Genomic DNA, 14619 nt, shown 5'->3' with positions numbered 1-14619 from the left:
TTATATTAGCTGCAAACCAGTTTCAACTGTACATTCCTAATAGGTGAACAACTTTTGGCTGTGGCCAGGAATATTTCGAAGCTTACAACAAAATCAACTACCAACGTCCAGTCCAGTGAACACTGCCATATGTGCATTTGAGTAATGATGCCCGAGTTATGTTTTCAACCCCAGAGCATATAGTTATCAAAATGTTTTACTCAATGTGATATCAATTACTCCCGGGAAAAAGCAGAAACACAGCTGCCGACATTCTTCATTTGCCATTAAAAATGATGGGTTTTCTATCTAAATTCATTCTTCAGTTCTGTTTATGTTTATGAGCATGAGGGTTTGATAATATTAGGTGAAATGCATAATCCATCAACTAATCCTCATTAGCAGGTTGAATGAAACGATGCATGTTCATACGAGCAATTTCATGCATAAATTGCAGAAGAATAATGCTTTACGGCACATTCCACCTGTTGCCTAATGAGAAAACGCTGGAGATTTTTGTTTTTTATTTTATGCTGATAGTATCAGAGCTCTGCCTTGGCAGTTCCTTCCGATACATTTTTCCCTTTCTTATGTTTTCTTAGCTGATAAATTATGTGAGACTGTTCGAAGTAAACAAATCCATTGTTTGAGGACATTGCGATGCGAACAGTTCGTGCCGATCTCGGCCTGAAGCGTTCGGGAGGATCGGCAAAATCATCTCTGATAGGAAAACGGCATACGGACACAACAGGATGTTTAGGATCAATGGGAACGCTCCAGAAAAACATGCATTCAGAAGAAGTGTCAAGCCTTCTTCACCAGCAATTCCAAACAGATGAGCATAATAATCTCTCAGTCATCGCTGCTACAAAATCAGCATGGAATTCACATGAAAGATTCCCAGTGCAGCTTTCCACCCATTCCAGATTGTAAAAGTAAGTATTTTATAGCAGGTGTTGGTTTGAACACAAGGGCCAAAAAGCCTTTTGTCAGAGACTCTCCCTCCAGCCGTCTGCCGCTTTGTTTCTCGTCCCTGATAGCATCAAGTCAAATTTGGGCTCGCATGAAATGGCTATAAAACAAAGAGGGAAAGCCGATCCATTCCTGGTGCGAGGAGCGACCCGTGCTATTATCTGGGTCAATGAAAGTGAGAGAAAGCTTTGAAGTTCAGCCGCAAGTGTTGTTTGTACCTTCTTAGTATTTTTTATTCTAAGATGCTGGTCTCTTTCTTCATATGTACAATACAAGACAAAAGTATTGAAAGCCATTTCAACAATGAAATGAAAAAATGAAAAAAAGGTAATTACGACTTTTAATCTTACAAGTCTGGCTTTTTTTTCTTCTTCTTGCAATCCTGAAAAAAGTCAGAATTGTAACCTATATATTCAGAATCATGAGATATAAACTCAGAATTACGAGATAAACAAATCATTTTGAGATACTGACAGATTTGTGAGATACAAGTGCAGAATTATGAGATATTAACACATAACTACAAGACATAAACTCAGAAATGTGAGACGTAAACTCAGAATTATGATATATAAACTAAGATTTGTGTTATAAACTTAGAATTATGAGATATTAACACAGAATTATGATATCAACTCAGAATTATGAGATGTTAACAAATAATTATGAGATACTAGCGCAGAATTGTGATATAAACTCAGAATTACAAGATATAACTGCAGAATTATGAGATATTAAAGGGGTCCTATTATGCTCTTTTACAAAGTCTTGATTTTGTTTTAGGGGTGTACAAGAACAGGCTCTCATACTAGGTTGTTCGAAAAACACATTATTTTTAAAATATTTTACATTATTACAACACCTCTCTCCCCAGTCTGGCATGAACGGCTCGAATAGTTCCTGTATAAAGGCCCGCCTTCTGAAATACGACATGTGCTGTGATTGGTTAGCTGGGCCAGTATGTGCTGTGATTGGTTAGCTGGGCCAGTGTGTGCTGTGATTGGCAGCACTCGGCCTCTGGTCGGGAAATGTCACGCCCCTCACCATAGCCGCCTGCGAGCTTCAGTGTAAATATTGCGTCAAAATCAAATAAATTTAAACGTGGATGATTGTAACCACTCTAAGTTTATCTGGCTTGGGAAAGCTAGCGAGTCTCAGACATAGTGATAACACTCGTTGCCTTCTCTAGTGCAGCTCAACCAGATCTCGTCTTATTCATCGATATTTGTGATATCACAAATCCCGGAAAATATGCGTTGTAGTCCAAACGAATCGTCCGTTGTAGTTTTTGAAAAGTGATTTCTGTTCAATAAAATGTCTCCTTTTCAATTGAACTTTGAGCTTTGTAACTTCGCAGATCTTTTTTATGCTCAAACAGCAACATTACAGACTAACTAAAGTTGAAAAAGTGAAAAAGCATAATAGGACCCCTTTAACACATAATTGCAAGACATAAACTCAGAATTTTGAGATATAAACTCAGAATTATGATATATAAACTAAGATTTGTGTTATAAACTTAGAATTATGAGCTATTAACACAGAATTATGATATCAACTCAGAATTATGAGATATTAACAAAGAATTACAAGAGATAAACTAAGAATTGAAAGATATTAACAAAGAATTGTGAGATACTAGCACAGAATTATGATTATAAACTCAGAATTACAAGATATAAACTTAGAATTATGAGATATTAACACATAATTGCAAGACATAAACTCAGAATTGTGAGATATATACTCAGAATTATGATATATAAACTGGTAAAAAACATAGCAACATACTGGTAAAAAATGTATAGCCTGAATGCACTGTAAGTCGCTTTGGATAAAAGTGTCTGCTAAATGCATACATTAATATAAACTAAGATTTGTGTTATAAACTTAGAATTATGAGATATTAACACAGAATTATGATATCAACTCAGAATTATGAGATATTAACAAAGAATTATGATATGAACTCAGAATTATGAGATATTAACAAAGAATTGTGAGATACTAGCGCAGAATTGATATAAACTCAGAATTACAAGATATAAATGCAGAATTATGAGATATTAACACATAATTGCAAAACATAAACTCAGAATTGTGAGACATAAACTGAGAATTATGAGCTATTAACACAGAATTATGATATAAACTCAGAATTATGAGATATTAACAAAGAATTACAAGAGAAAAACTCATAATTGAAAGATATTAACAAAGAATTGTGAGATACTAGCGCAGAATTGTGATATAAACTCAGAATTACAAGATATGAATGCAGAATTATGAGATACTAACATAATTTTGAGCTATAAACAGAATCATGAGATATAAACTCAGAATGATGAGATATTAACAAAGAATTGTGAGATACTAGCGCAGAATTGTGATATAAACTCAGAATTACAAGATATGAATGCAAAATCATGAGATATTAACAGAATTTTGAGATATAAACTCAGAATCATGAGATATAAACTCAGAACAGTGGGATATAAACTCTGAATTATGAGATATTAACAGAATTGTGAGATATAAACTCAGAAATGAGATATAAATGTAGAGTTATGAGATATTAAAGCAGAACTGTGAGATATAAATGCCAAACTGCAAGATATAAACACAGAAGAAAGAAAAAAGTCATAATTGTGAGATCAAATGTCACAATTACCATTTGAATTTTTTATTCCGTGGCAGGAAAAAAAGAAAAAAATAATTGTGGGGTGTAAACTCAGTACTGCAAAAAATAACAGTCAGAATTGTGAGATAAAAAGTTACAACGATCTTTTAATTTTTTATTCCAGGTTTCCACAAAAAAGTCTGAACACAGTTACTTCATTCTTTATTTTAATAACTTATAATTCTTATTTAATAATTCATAATAAAATATAATAATCTGATCATGATGTCTAAAAATGCTAAACAAATCAAAGCAAAGCAATCTGCTCCAACTCATTCACTAAAGAAAGCCTAATCAGTGGTTAGAAGAGTAATTACGAGCAACTTCAAAAGTTTTTTTCTCTTTTTCAGAAACAAATGCAGTCATGTGTGTCCAGACGTTGCGGTGTGATTGGTGGTGTGTTTGATAGGAACTGACCTAAGTTCCTCATTCACTTCCTCTCCTCTAACTGTTTGCATGAAGCAGCAGAGCGAAGAGTTTTGCCGCCGCAGATTATGAAATATAGTGTGGAGGAAAGAATGTTGATTTGAGAGTGTTTGGAACCCGGTGCTGATGTTGTGCTCAGTCCTGTCATGAGCGCTCGTGTCTCGCTTTGATCATGACGTCAGTCAGCCTGTTCCTCAGATCAATGACAAATGAGCCTGACGACAACACAGAAAATCCACTCAACGTCAGACGCTTTGTTTTATTAGGCCGCAGCAGCACTCGCTGACAAATGAACTAACAAACAATGGTTTAATGGGAAGAACAAAATGTAAACAGTAGCACTTCGGCGGACAGACACACTTTGAGATGATCTGAAGCATATGTAGTTTGTTGACAAAAAGCCTTTCTTCAGCTCCAGAAGAATAGTGCAAAGGAAACCAGAAACTGATCGTGAGATAAAAATACATGCACATTCTGGGGACAATTAACAGAAAAGTTAAAGGGATAGTTCACCCCAAAATGAAAAATGGGTCATCTTTTACTCACCCTCATGTCGTTCCAAACCTCTTCTTTCTTCCATGGAAGAAAAAATGTGATGTTCACACTGCAAAGTTTTCATCTTCCGTTTTTTTGTCTTGTTTTCCAATTCAAATATCTAAACGTTCTTAAATCAAGATACACGATTAAGCAAAATGGCTTAAATGAATAAAATTGTTTCCTTAAAAAAATGCATCAAAATTTAAAACATAAATAACAAGAATAAATATCTGTCAAAGGGGTCAGAAGAAAAAAAACTAGTTTACTAGGCAGATATTTCTTCTGGGTTTGAGCATAAATTTATTTATTTACTGATTGATTCAATTATTCAGAAAACAAGACATATCACATTAATTTTCCTTACCAAGTAAATGCATCTTCATTTAAGATTGTTATTTGTAAGAATGATATTTGAACGGGAAAACAACAAAAATACTAAGTTAGGATTTAAAAAAAATTTTTTGCAGTGAGGCAAAATGTTCACACTGTTCTTTTCCATATAAGATGAATGAAGTTTAAGCTCATGAGATGAGTTTGTTTGAGGAACAGACTGAAATTTGCATTGTTATTTAATCACATACACACTTTCTTTATCATGCTTTGCAGTGAATAACTACTTACTTTTTTATTTTTAATTATTCCTCACACAAAGCCACCAAAGGTCTTCAGAAGATTTGAAACATCCTGCACAAGTCATATGGACGACTACTGTGAATTTGATGGTGCTTTTTGTCATTTTTGGAGCTTGACATCATTCATTTATTTACTTTGTATGGAAGAGCAGCTTGAACATCTTGCTAAACATCTCTTTTTGTATTCCACGGAATGCCATGCAGTTTCATAATGACATAATATTTTCTAACAGAAGTGTCATCTCTGTAACAAAGCTAGCATGTGCAGCCACTGCTGTGTGAATGATGCCATCCTGTGGATCCTCTCAACACATCAACACACTGACATGCTGTACACAACACCTGAGATTTATTATTTTAGGGACGTGTTGTGTATTTAGTTTATGTGATTTGTGTTAATCCTAAACAAATCCACACACAGCATCTGTGTGACAGTTTAAAGCGATCAGCTCACGTCACAGGATGGTTCGGCCTTTCCATTTGAGGCTTGAGCTCAGTGATCTGAAGAGCTCAAGTTAAAGAGATAGTTCACCTAAAGATGAACATTCTGTCATCGTTCACACACCCTTATATCGTTCCAAACCTGTGAGAATTTGGGTGATCTATCCCCATTTTTATTTTACATTTTTAGAGTTTTGATGAATGCATGCATGTTTATTTTCATTTGAGCTGAAGAGTGTATCTTCAGGCCGGTTACATTCAGCTCGCTCAGGTTATTTGACCAAAACAAATGCACAAAATGTGCCAGTTTCATACTTTGAAAGTCGTACTTTTGTTTAACAAGACCGCATAGCTGCAGTATTTGACAAACTGTGATGTAATGCCTGTTTCCACTCCATGTCTGCATGTGAGAACTGAGCTTCAGGATTAACAGTGCTGTTCTGTTAACAGCATTAAAGTGTGTTGCTACAATTCCCAAACAATGTAAGCAAATACACAACAAATCTTCACGGTCAGACTCACCCGAAGAGCTCAAATGGCTCAAACCTTCTCTTGCCCCCTCGATCGCTTTCACCCAAACGCCACACATGACATCATGGAAAACTGGGAAGCCGAGTCTCTCTCTCAGAATGAGCTGGGAGTCCAGGGATCCATCATTCTAAAAATACAGTTTGTATCGCGGCATTCCGCAAATACTTTCATCTCTAAACCTTGTGATTCGAGTGGCATTTAAGCTGGTTTGATTAGACTATGAAGTGGAAAAGCGGAGCGCGCTGATATTTCAGCATGGATTAGTCATCAGCTGCTTCTAATAAAGTGTTCAAACAATCTTGTTTTATCTGGCCAGGGGAGCTTCTTGGCAGAGCCGTGCTTTGCATACTTACCTATTTACCTGGTATGTATATTGGCAAAAATAAACGCTTTTCTTAAAGAGGAATATTCGCATTTCGAGATCATGAAGGAAAATGATTAAATCATTTGTCATAAAGTTTCATAAACTGGTATGAGGTTATCAATGACCCCATGTACTTTTGTACTCTGTGTGTCTGTTTGCAGGTATGCTGCTGTGTTTTGCAGACAGATTTGTGATGTGCAGAGAGAACACGAGATATACGGCGGCTATTAACCTCCATCTCAGGTCACCCGATCTCAATAGTTCAGCTGAAACGTTGCATGCATGCATCTCAAATGCATCCCTGATTTCATGACTATAAACGTTACTCAGTGCATGTTGATAAAGCAAAAAAAATACGGCACTTAAAATAAGCATTAGTTAAAATTCACTTTAAGTTCACATTAGGTTGTCTCACACACACACACACACAAAACCCATGCAACATTCTGTTGCAACATTCTGGCTATTAAAAATTAAAGCGCATTGCAAGAATGGTTGGAATTAGTTCCTAAAAAGTCATCAAATGAGAACCGTACACTAACATTAGGAGAACGTTCTGTGCTGGAGAAATCAAAGACTATAGAATACCCAAGACGTGTCACTCGTATAGTTTTGAATGGGGAAAAATGCAACGCTCAATATGGCCACTCAATCACAGGAAGCCACGCCTTCTGAATGAAAGAGCCAATCGCTAATCGGTAAAGTCAGCGCGACACTGCAGCTGCCGTTAGAAGTCCCGGAGATAGGAGCTGCACTTGCATGCCCGAGAGGCGTTTCAAAGACGGTCGCCGAGTGACATGACTTGTCTTAAAAGGACTTTGGAGAAATGCATTTGACATGACTGACTTTGACTAACTTCATTGCATCTGTTACCTGAATTTTAATGTCACACTAAAGTGCCAGTATATAATACACTCATAATCAATGTTACTTCTGGAAAATTACTCGAGACTCAAGAATTGTGACTGTACAAGTTAACTAGTAGTAGCTGCCCTCCATCGATCGTCCTTCATCTGCTGTCAAAAGTGGCATCCATGCAATGTTTTCCATGCTAATGTATAAATTTTGACATTGCAACTTGTAAGACAGATTCAATGCAATAACTAAAGTGTTCTCAGTTTTTTGACGCTAGATTTTGCTCTGGTGTGATGATGCACTCACCGTTCTTGTGCTCTGTGTTTGAGCAGGGATGAAGGTCAGGCTTCCTCATGCTGGACTCATGATCTGGCATCTGTTCACTGTTCTTCACTGCATTCATTGCCCTGTTCACGCTCCCACTGCGTCCCAATCAGCTGCCGTCTGTCCAGGCCAAAACACACACATCAAAACCCAGTCATATTCAACATGTGAGGGATGCCACAGATCATTTCACATTCACGCAACGGATCCATAAACCGACTATAACATTACAAGACCATTTAGGATGACAAACATGTTCATGGGATCGTTCACCAAAAAATTACAATTGTTTATTCACCCCCATGTCTTGCATGGGACATAAAAGGAAAGATTTAGCAGAATGTTCAAGCTGCTCTTCATAAAATGAACGTAAATGGTGACAACAGCTGTCAAACAAGACTTTCAATAAATAACAATTTACATTTCAGCCTGGTTCTCACACAAAGCTGTCATAAATGAAGAGTTCCCCCCAAAATTAAAATTTTCTGAAAATATGCTCACCCTCAGGCCATCCAAGATGTAGATGAGTTTGTTTCTTCATCAGATTTGGAGAAATGTAGCATTGCATCACTTGCTTACCAATGGATCCTCTGCAGTGAATGGGTGCCGTCAGAATGAGAGTCCAAACAGCTTATAAAAACATCACAATAATCCACACCACTCCAGTTAACATTTTGTGAAGCCAAATAAAACAAATGTTTTACAAGTGTTATTATGGATTATGGATTTAAATTTTCTCTACATGAGGCCTTTGTTCACCCCCCAGAGCCGTGTGAGACAATGCCGTCAGAATGAGAGTCCAAACAGCTTATAAAAACATCACAATAATCCACACCACTCCAGTCTATCAGTTAACATTTTGTGAAGCCAAATAAAACAAATGTTTTGCAAGTGTTATTATGGATTATGGATTTAAATTTTCTCTACATGAGGCCTTTGTTCACCCCCCAGAGCCGTGTGAGACAATTTTTTATGGATGGGCGCTTTTTATTTAACTTCTTTTGGACTGAAGCACTGCAACACCCGCTGACTGCAATGATAGAGCTTGGAATAGCCAGGACAATTTTGAATCTATCTCCGACTGGATTCGTCTGAAAGAACAAAGTCATATACACGTAGGATGGCTCTGGGGTGAGTAAAATACAGCCTAAATTTCATTTTTGGGTGAACTAACCCTTTAAGATGTTTTTAACTTCAAACCATTGCTTCTGGTTAAAATACAAATCCATAATCCATAATAACACTTCCAAAACAATTTATTTCATTTGGCTTCACAAGATGTTAACTGATGGACTGGAGTGGTGTGGATTATTGTGATGTTTTTATCAGCTGTTTGGACTCTCATTCTGACGGCATCCACTGCAGAGAATCCATTGGTGAGCAAGTGATGAAACACTACATTTCTCCAAATCTGATGAAGAAACAAACTCATCTACATCTTGTATGGCTTGAATGTGAGTAAACTTTCAGCAAATAAAAATTTTTGGCTGAAATATTCTTTTAAGATTTGAAATGTAGTGCACATGAACTATTCATGCTTTTATCTGTTTTTGTCCATTTATCACCATTCAATCTCATTGTAAGCTTGAACATTCTGCTAAACATCCCCTTTTGTGTTCCACAGAAGAAAGAGTATGCAGGTTTGGAAAGATATGAGGATGAGTAAATGAAGAGAACATTTTTGGTTTATACTTTTAACATTGTCATTTACTGGACTATCATTGATCGTCTACACTCTTAAAAATAATTCCACTAAATTCCACATAAAACCACCAAAGGTTTATAGTGCAAAAAGGCTCTTTAGATCATTAAAATGTTCCTCACATTAAGAAAAATGGTTCTTCTACGGCATTGCTCTGCAAACCTTTATTTTTGAGAGTATAAGAAGCAGCAAAAGCCTTGAACTGAAGCCACAGAATGTGTTTCTGAAACAAACAGGACCTTTTGCTGTTGATTTTCCTTCAAATCTGTTTTAGCAAGCAGATATTGAGCAGTGAGCATAGCGTTTCTGTTTGTTTATAAAGCATAAGCTCACTTAAAGCTCAACGAATGTGTCTCCTTCCACCATGACATTCATTTCCAGAGTTCACAATGACGGATCTTAAACACAAATGCTCTCAATCCAGTAGCTTTGAGGGCCTCCACAACGTGTCTTCGTGAAAAAACGAGGCCTTCAGCTTCCTTTCCACGAGCCAAGACTTCTTTATACACCATCTACAGAAACAAACCGCATAGGGCACTCCAAACATACAGCTCTGTTTTCTTTAATAAGCTGTGTTTTTCAAAAGCACTTAGATGTCTGAAGGACATCAATTCCCTAAAAATGTCACGGCTTGTAAAAATAGTCATGTTATCAAAGCCACACTGCCAATTTATTGCACATTCGACAAGCCAAAAAGCCACAGCATTGATAAAACCTTTGGAATCATAATACGTATGATGTAGTACGTTTATGTTTTACAAATAAAACCGGTTAGTCATGATAACCTGCCAATATCTTTTACAAGTTAAGAAATGTTTCAGATGGGATGCATTTCGACCTTGTTTCACATGTAAGTGCACACCAACGTGAGGTTAAACCAAACCAAAACAAATGAATATTCTGGACACAGAAACATCTGATCAAGCATCTCCAACCACACAGACAGAAGAAAGACTCTTAACTGATGGGCAGCCCTTTAAAGCCTCCGTCACAGATGCAATCCTGCTCATTATGTCACGTGTGAGCGTTTAGGGATGAATGGTGAGGGATACATGTGAGTCAGTGACAGTACCGCAGTAAATCATCACACAGGAGGAGCGCTGATGAACTAAAGGCCATCGTGATGCTCGGGAATTCATCATCACCTCTGTGTATGTCATAGTAAATCAGTGCTGTAGGAGCAAAACACTGAGTAATTACTGTTTTGGTTACTTGGAATAATTTTATATGCAGCAACTATCATACTACACTTTCCGAAAAATATTTCAAACTGGTTTTTGAATTGATATTTTTGAATATACATAGAATCACGGTTTCCACAAAAATATTCAGCAGCACAACATTGATAATAATCAGAAATGTTTCTTGAGCAGCAAATCAGCATATTAGAATGATTTCTGAAGAATCATGTGACGAGTGATGATGCTGAAAATTCAGCTTTGATCATAGGAATAAATTACATTTTAACATATGCTCATATAAAAACAGCTATTTTAAATTGTAATAATATTTCACAATATTACTATACTTTAGATCAAATAAGTGCAGCAGAAGAGAGGTGTCTTTCAAAAGCATTAAAAATATCTTGCCAGTGTATTTGTATAGTAAATGTCCTTTAATACTTTAGATGATTTCTGACATAATTCCTGTGACAAACAGAAATTTACAGCTTTCATTTAAGGATTCATTTATGTGGCATGTTTTCGTTTCTCCGTCATTTTTAATCATTCTCTTCTCCCACTTTATTTCAAACTGACCACCAGTTGAGTTGAGCGATTGCCAAACGTATGGGAGGTTTTCATTGCTTGTGTTATTTATGTTGGTGTTTCTCCAGGACTTCCAGGGATGAGTTTGTGAAAGAATTAACACACTGATGATATTTCTCTATTCATTGTATAACGACCCTGTGCTGCGTGACAAGAGTCGCTGCTTTCAGATTTCATCGGTCTGCAGGAACAATGAACAACTCCACTAATCTACAATTCACGTCATTATTAAAGGGCAAGATTTTCCCCTGGAACATTTTCAGCAGCATTTTTAACTTTTATGAGGACATACTGTATGATAAGTATATATATCAAATACTTTTCTTGAGTCAGCTAATTAAGCTTAATCTGAGCAGTTATGGCCAATAAAATCAAGACAACACGAAATACAAGAGCAGCTCTAAATAAGGTATCTCAATAAACCCTCTTCTAGAAGAAGAAAACAAATTGTGAACAATAGAAAAGCATATACCTCAGGGGCATAGAGGACCTACAATAATGTACAGTATTTGAAAAATAATGTGTTTTTTGAACATTAAAGCATGTCAACATATTCTGTTACACCAAATACACAAAATAATGATCTTTAAAAAAGCATTGTATGACCCCTTCAATAATAATCAGAAAACACAGGAAATCACTATGAGTACATTTTTCCTCCCTTAAGTTTGAGCACAAAACAAGCACATTAACTTTTTCCTAAAGCCTAAATATAAATATAATTAGGGTTAGGGTTAGGGTTAGGAAACAGTTTACATTTCTGAGTTTAAGAATGCCGACTTTTCTTTAACCTGACCTTTTGGGATACTTTAAATGATCCTTTGCTTAAGTTCAGCACGGAAATACTCTGGTACCCAGCCGGACTCAAACCCAATGCACCCAAACTCCCATCACAAGCTGATTTACTCTCAGTATATCCCCTGTGGGACTCATATGATCGGCCTGGTGCTCTGTAAGCAGAATTACAGCTGAAGCACTTCTGTTCTTCTGGTTTATTGTGTCTATTTACACTCTAAAAAATGCTGGGTTAAATAGGGACAAACCCAGCAATTGGGCTGTTTTGACCCAGCGGTTGAGTTAAATGTTAGGGTCATTAGTTATCTGGAAATGGAATATCACGAATATCAGCAAAAATTGATGGAGGATTTATTCATTTGACAGTACTGCTGATGCAATTTACAAACATTTCTTGTTTTAATACAACATATCTTTTCCAACAATTTCCCTATAGTTATGCACCACTAAATCCGCACAACAAATGATTTCAGAAACAGTAACACGTGTCGGCCTGAATCTGATGACAGACAACATATAAATAAAAGCTTCTGAGGAAGGACGTGTTTAACAAACGGACTAATCAGAGGCCCGATGGGAAAGCGAGGTGGAATCTGTTGACATGTTAGTAACGTGTCGTATTTACAGGCGCGCTTCTCCACGGTAAACAGACGCAGGGAAAGGTGTCGCAGCATGAGCCGAATTACTTTCTAACTGAAGATTTGGCAAGATTTAGAGCTTTTGCCATTCGATAATAAACAACGGCATGGGTATATTGAAAATATTTACTTCATTTTGCTGTGTGACTTATGGCAACACGGCCACTAAACAGAATGTCAGGAGTGTTATGGCGTCAGGTACCACGGCCTGTATAAATACTCTCTGTACACTTGTTTATAGGAAAACCCCATCTGGATTGAGCAGACGCACCGCTGACCTCCCTTCTTCAAACGGAAAATATAACACAAGTGTTTGCTGAGAGAACTACAGCAGTGGACTGTCACTGACAGACTCCACGTTCATACCTCATAAACACATGCTGAAGAACAATCCAACGCAGAAACAGAAACATCCATGTTCATGATCATCATGTTCTCCAGCAGGACCTCAGATCATCTGAAGAGCTTCCCGAAAATGACCATCAGACGAGCAATGACACAAATGATGCAGGATCTGAAATATTTCTTATTTATTTTCATCATAACTAAAGCTATTTGCTGTTGTCCAGGGGTGAATGGGATTTTAAATAATAATAATAATAATAATAATAATGTTACTGTCCAATTGGTCAATTGTTTTTTCTAAATAAAATGTAAAAATCTTAAAAAATCTGAATACTACTACTGCTACTACTACTACTACTCCTACCAGAAATAAATCTGAAAGTATTAATAATAATGATTATTATTATTTGCTTTGGTAAAACTGTGAGCAAAATGCACTCATGTAATATAATACAATAACTTAAAGGGTTAGTTCACCCAAAAATGAAAATTCTGTCATTAATTACTCACCCTCGTGCTGTTCCAAACCCGTAAGACCTTCGTTCATCTTCGGAACGCAATTTAAGATATTTTTGATTAAATCTGAGGGCTCTCTGACCCTCCCATAGACAGCAAGGTAACTACCACGTTCAAGGTCCAGAAAAGTACCAAGATGATCGACAAAGTAGTCCGTGTGACATCAGTGGTTCAACTGTAAAGTTACGAAGCTACGAGAATACTTTTTTTGCGCAAAGAAAACAAAAATAACGACTTTATTCCACATTTTCTTCTCTACTGCGTCACTTGTGGACGTGCGTTCATGACAGTATTATGATGCGAGCGTGTGGCGGCGCTGACCCAGATCCGGCGTAATGACGTCATCAGGCCGGATCTGGGTTAGCGCCGGCGCCACCATGCGCTCGCGTCATGATACTGTTGTGAACGTGATAGTTACCTTGCTGTCTATGGGAGGGTCAGAGAGCCCTCAGATTTCATCAAAAATATCTTAAATTGTGTTCCGAAGATGAACGAAGGTCTTACGGGTTTGGAACAACACAAGGGTGAGTAATTAATGACAGACTTTTCATTTTCGGGTGAACTAACCATTTAATTCTGGAATTCTTTCCGTTCAAGCACCTACCACAGTCAGATTAATATGCAGATATATTTAGACCCTTATACTCAGAGTTGTTTTTAAAAAAGACCACGTATGCGATTAAATCTGGGACCGAGAGACGCGTTCCCATCAGTTTCACAGAGTTCATGAAAGACTTCGTGTGTGTGTGTGTGTGTGTGTGTGTGTGTGAGTGAGTGTGTGGATAATATGAAGAATAATATGAAGAATCAAGCACTGCCCAGCCCAGCGTTTTAATTTAGTTTGAGATGTTCCCCATCTGAGTATTGAGGTTATTAATAGCAGAATGTGCTAAACATCAGAGCAAACTTTTTTTGACTTTACCTTTTTATGACCGATGTGGTTTAGTCTAGAAGGCCCTTAAAAGCCGTGGATGACGGGCGACGCATACAGTCGTCTGGAGTGACTTATGAGAGATTAGCTATGTAAACCGCTGAAGTTAACAGGTTAACCGTTTCAACAAACACACACAACACACAACTCGCACGCCTGCAACGCCGTCATGATCTCTGACGAAT

At 37.0% G+C, this 14619-nt stretch overlaps 1 protein-coding gene across 1 annotated transcript in view; it reads right to left on the bottom strand.

The window, feature by feature from the left end:
- Nucleotides 1–7846, bottom strand: part of myocd (myocardin) — a 63664-nt gene extending 55818 nt beyond the window's left edge. The window contains exon 1 of the mRNA XM_016239574.1: nt 7724–7846. Coding sequence (XP_016095060.1) covers nt 7724–7820 — 97 coding nt within the window. The 5' untranslated portion in view covers nt 7821–7846. The remainder of the gene's footprint in view (nt 1–7723) is intronic.
- Nucleotides 7847–14619: the final 6773 nt, after the last annotated feature.

This window comes from Sinocyclocheilus grahami, unplaced genomic scaffold, assembly GCF_001515645.1.
Source record: "Sinocyclocheilus grahami isolate Dianchi unplaced genomic scaffold, SAMN03320097.WGS_v1.1 scaffold569.1, whole genome shotgun sequence".
Classification (NCBI taxonomy): domain Eukaryota; kingdom Metazoa; phylum Chordata; class Actinopteri; order Cypriniformes; family Cyprinidae; genus Sinocyclocheilus; species Sinocyclocheilus grahami.
This window is presented reverse-complemented; position numbering and strand designations above follow the sequence as displayed.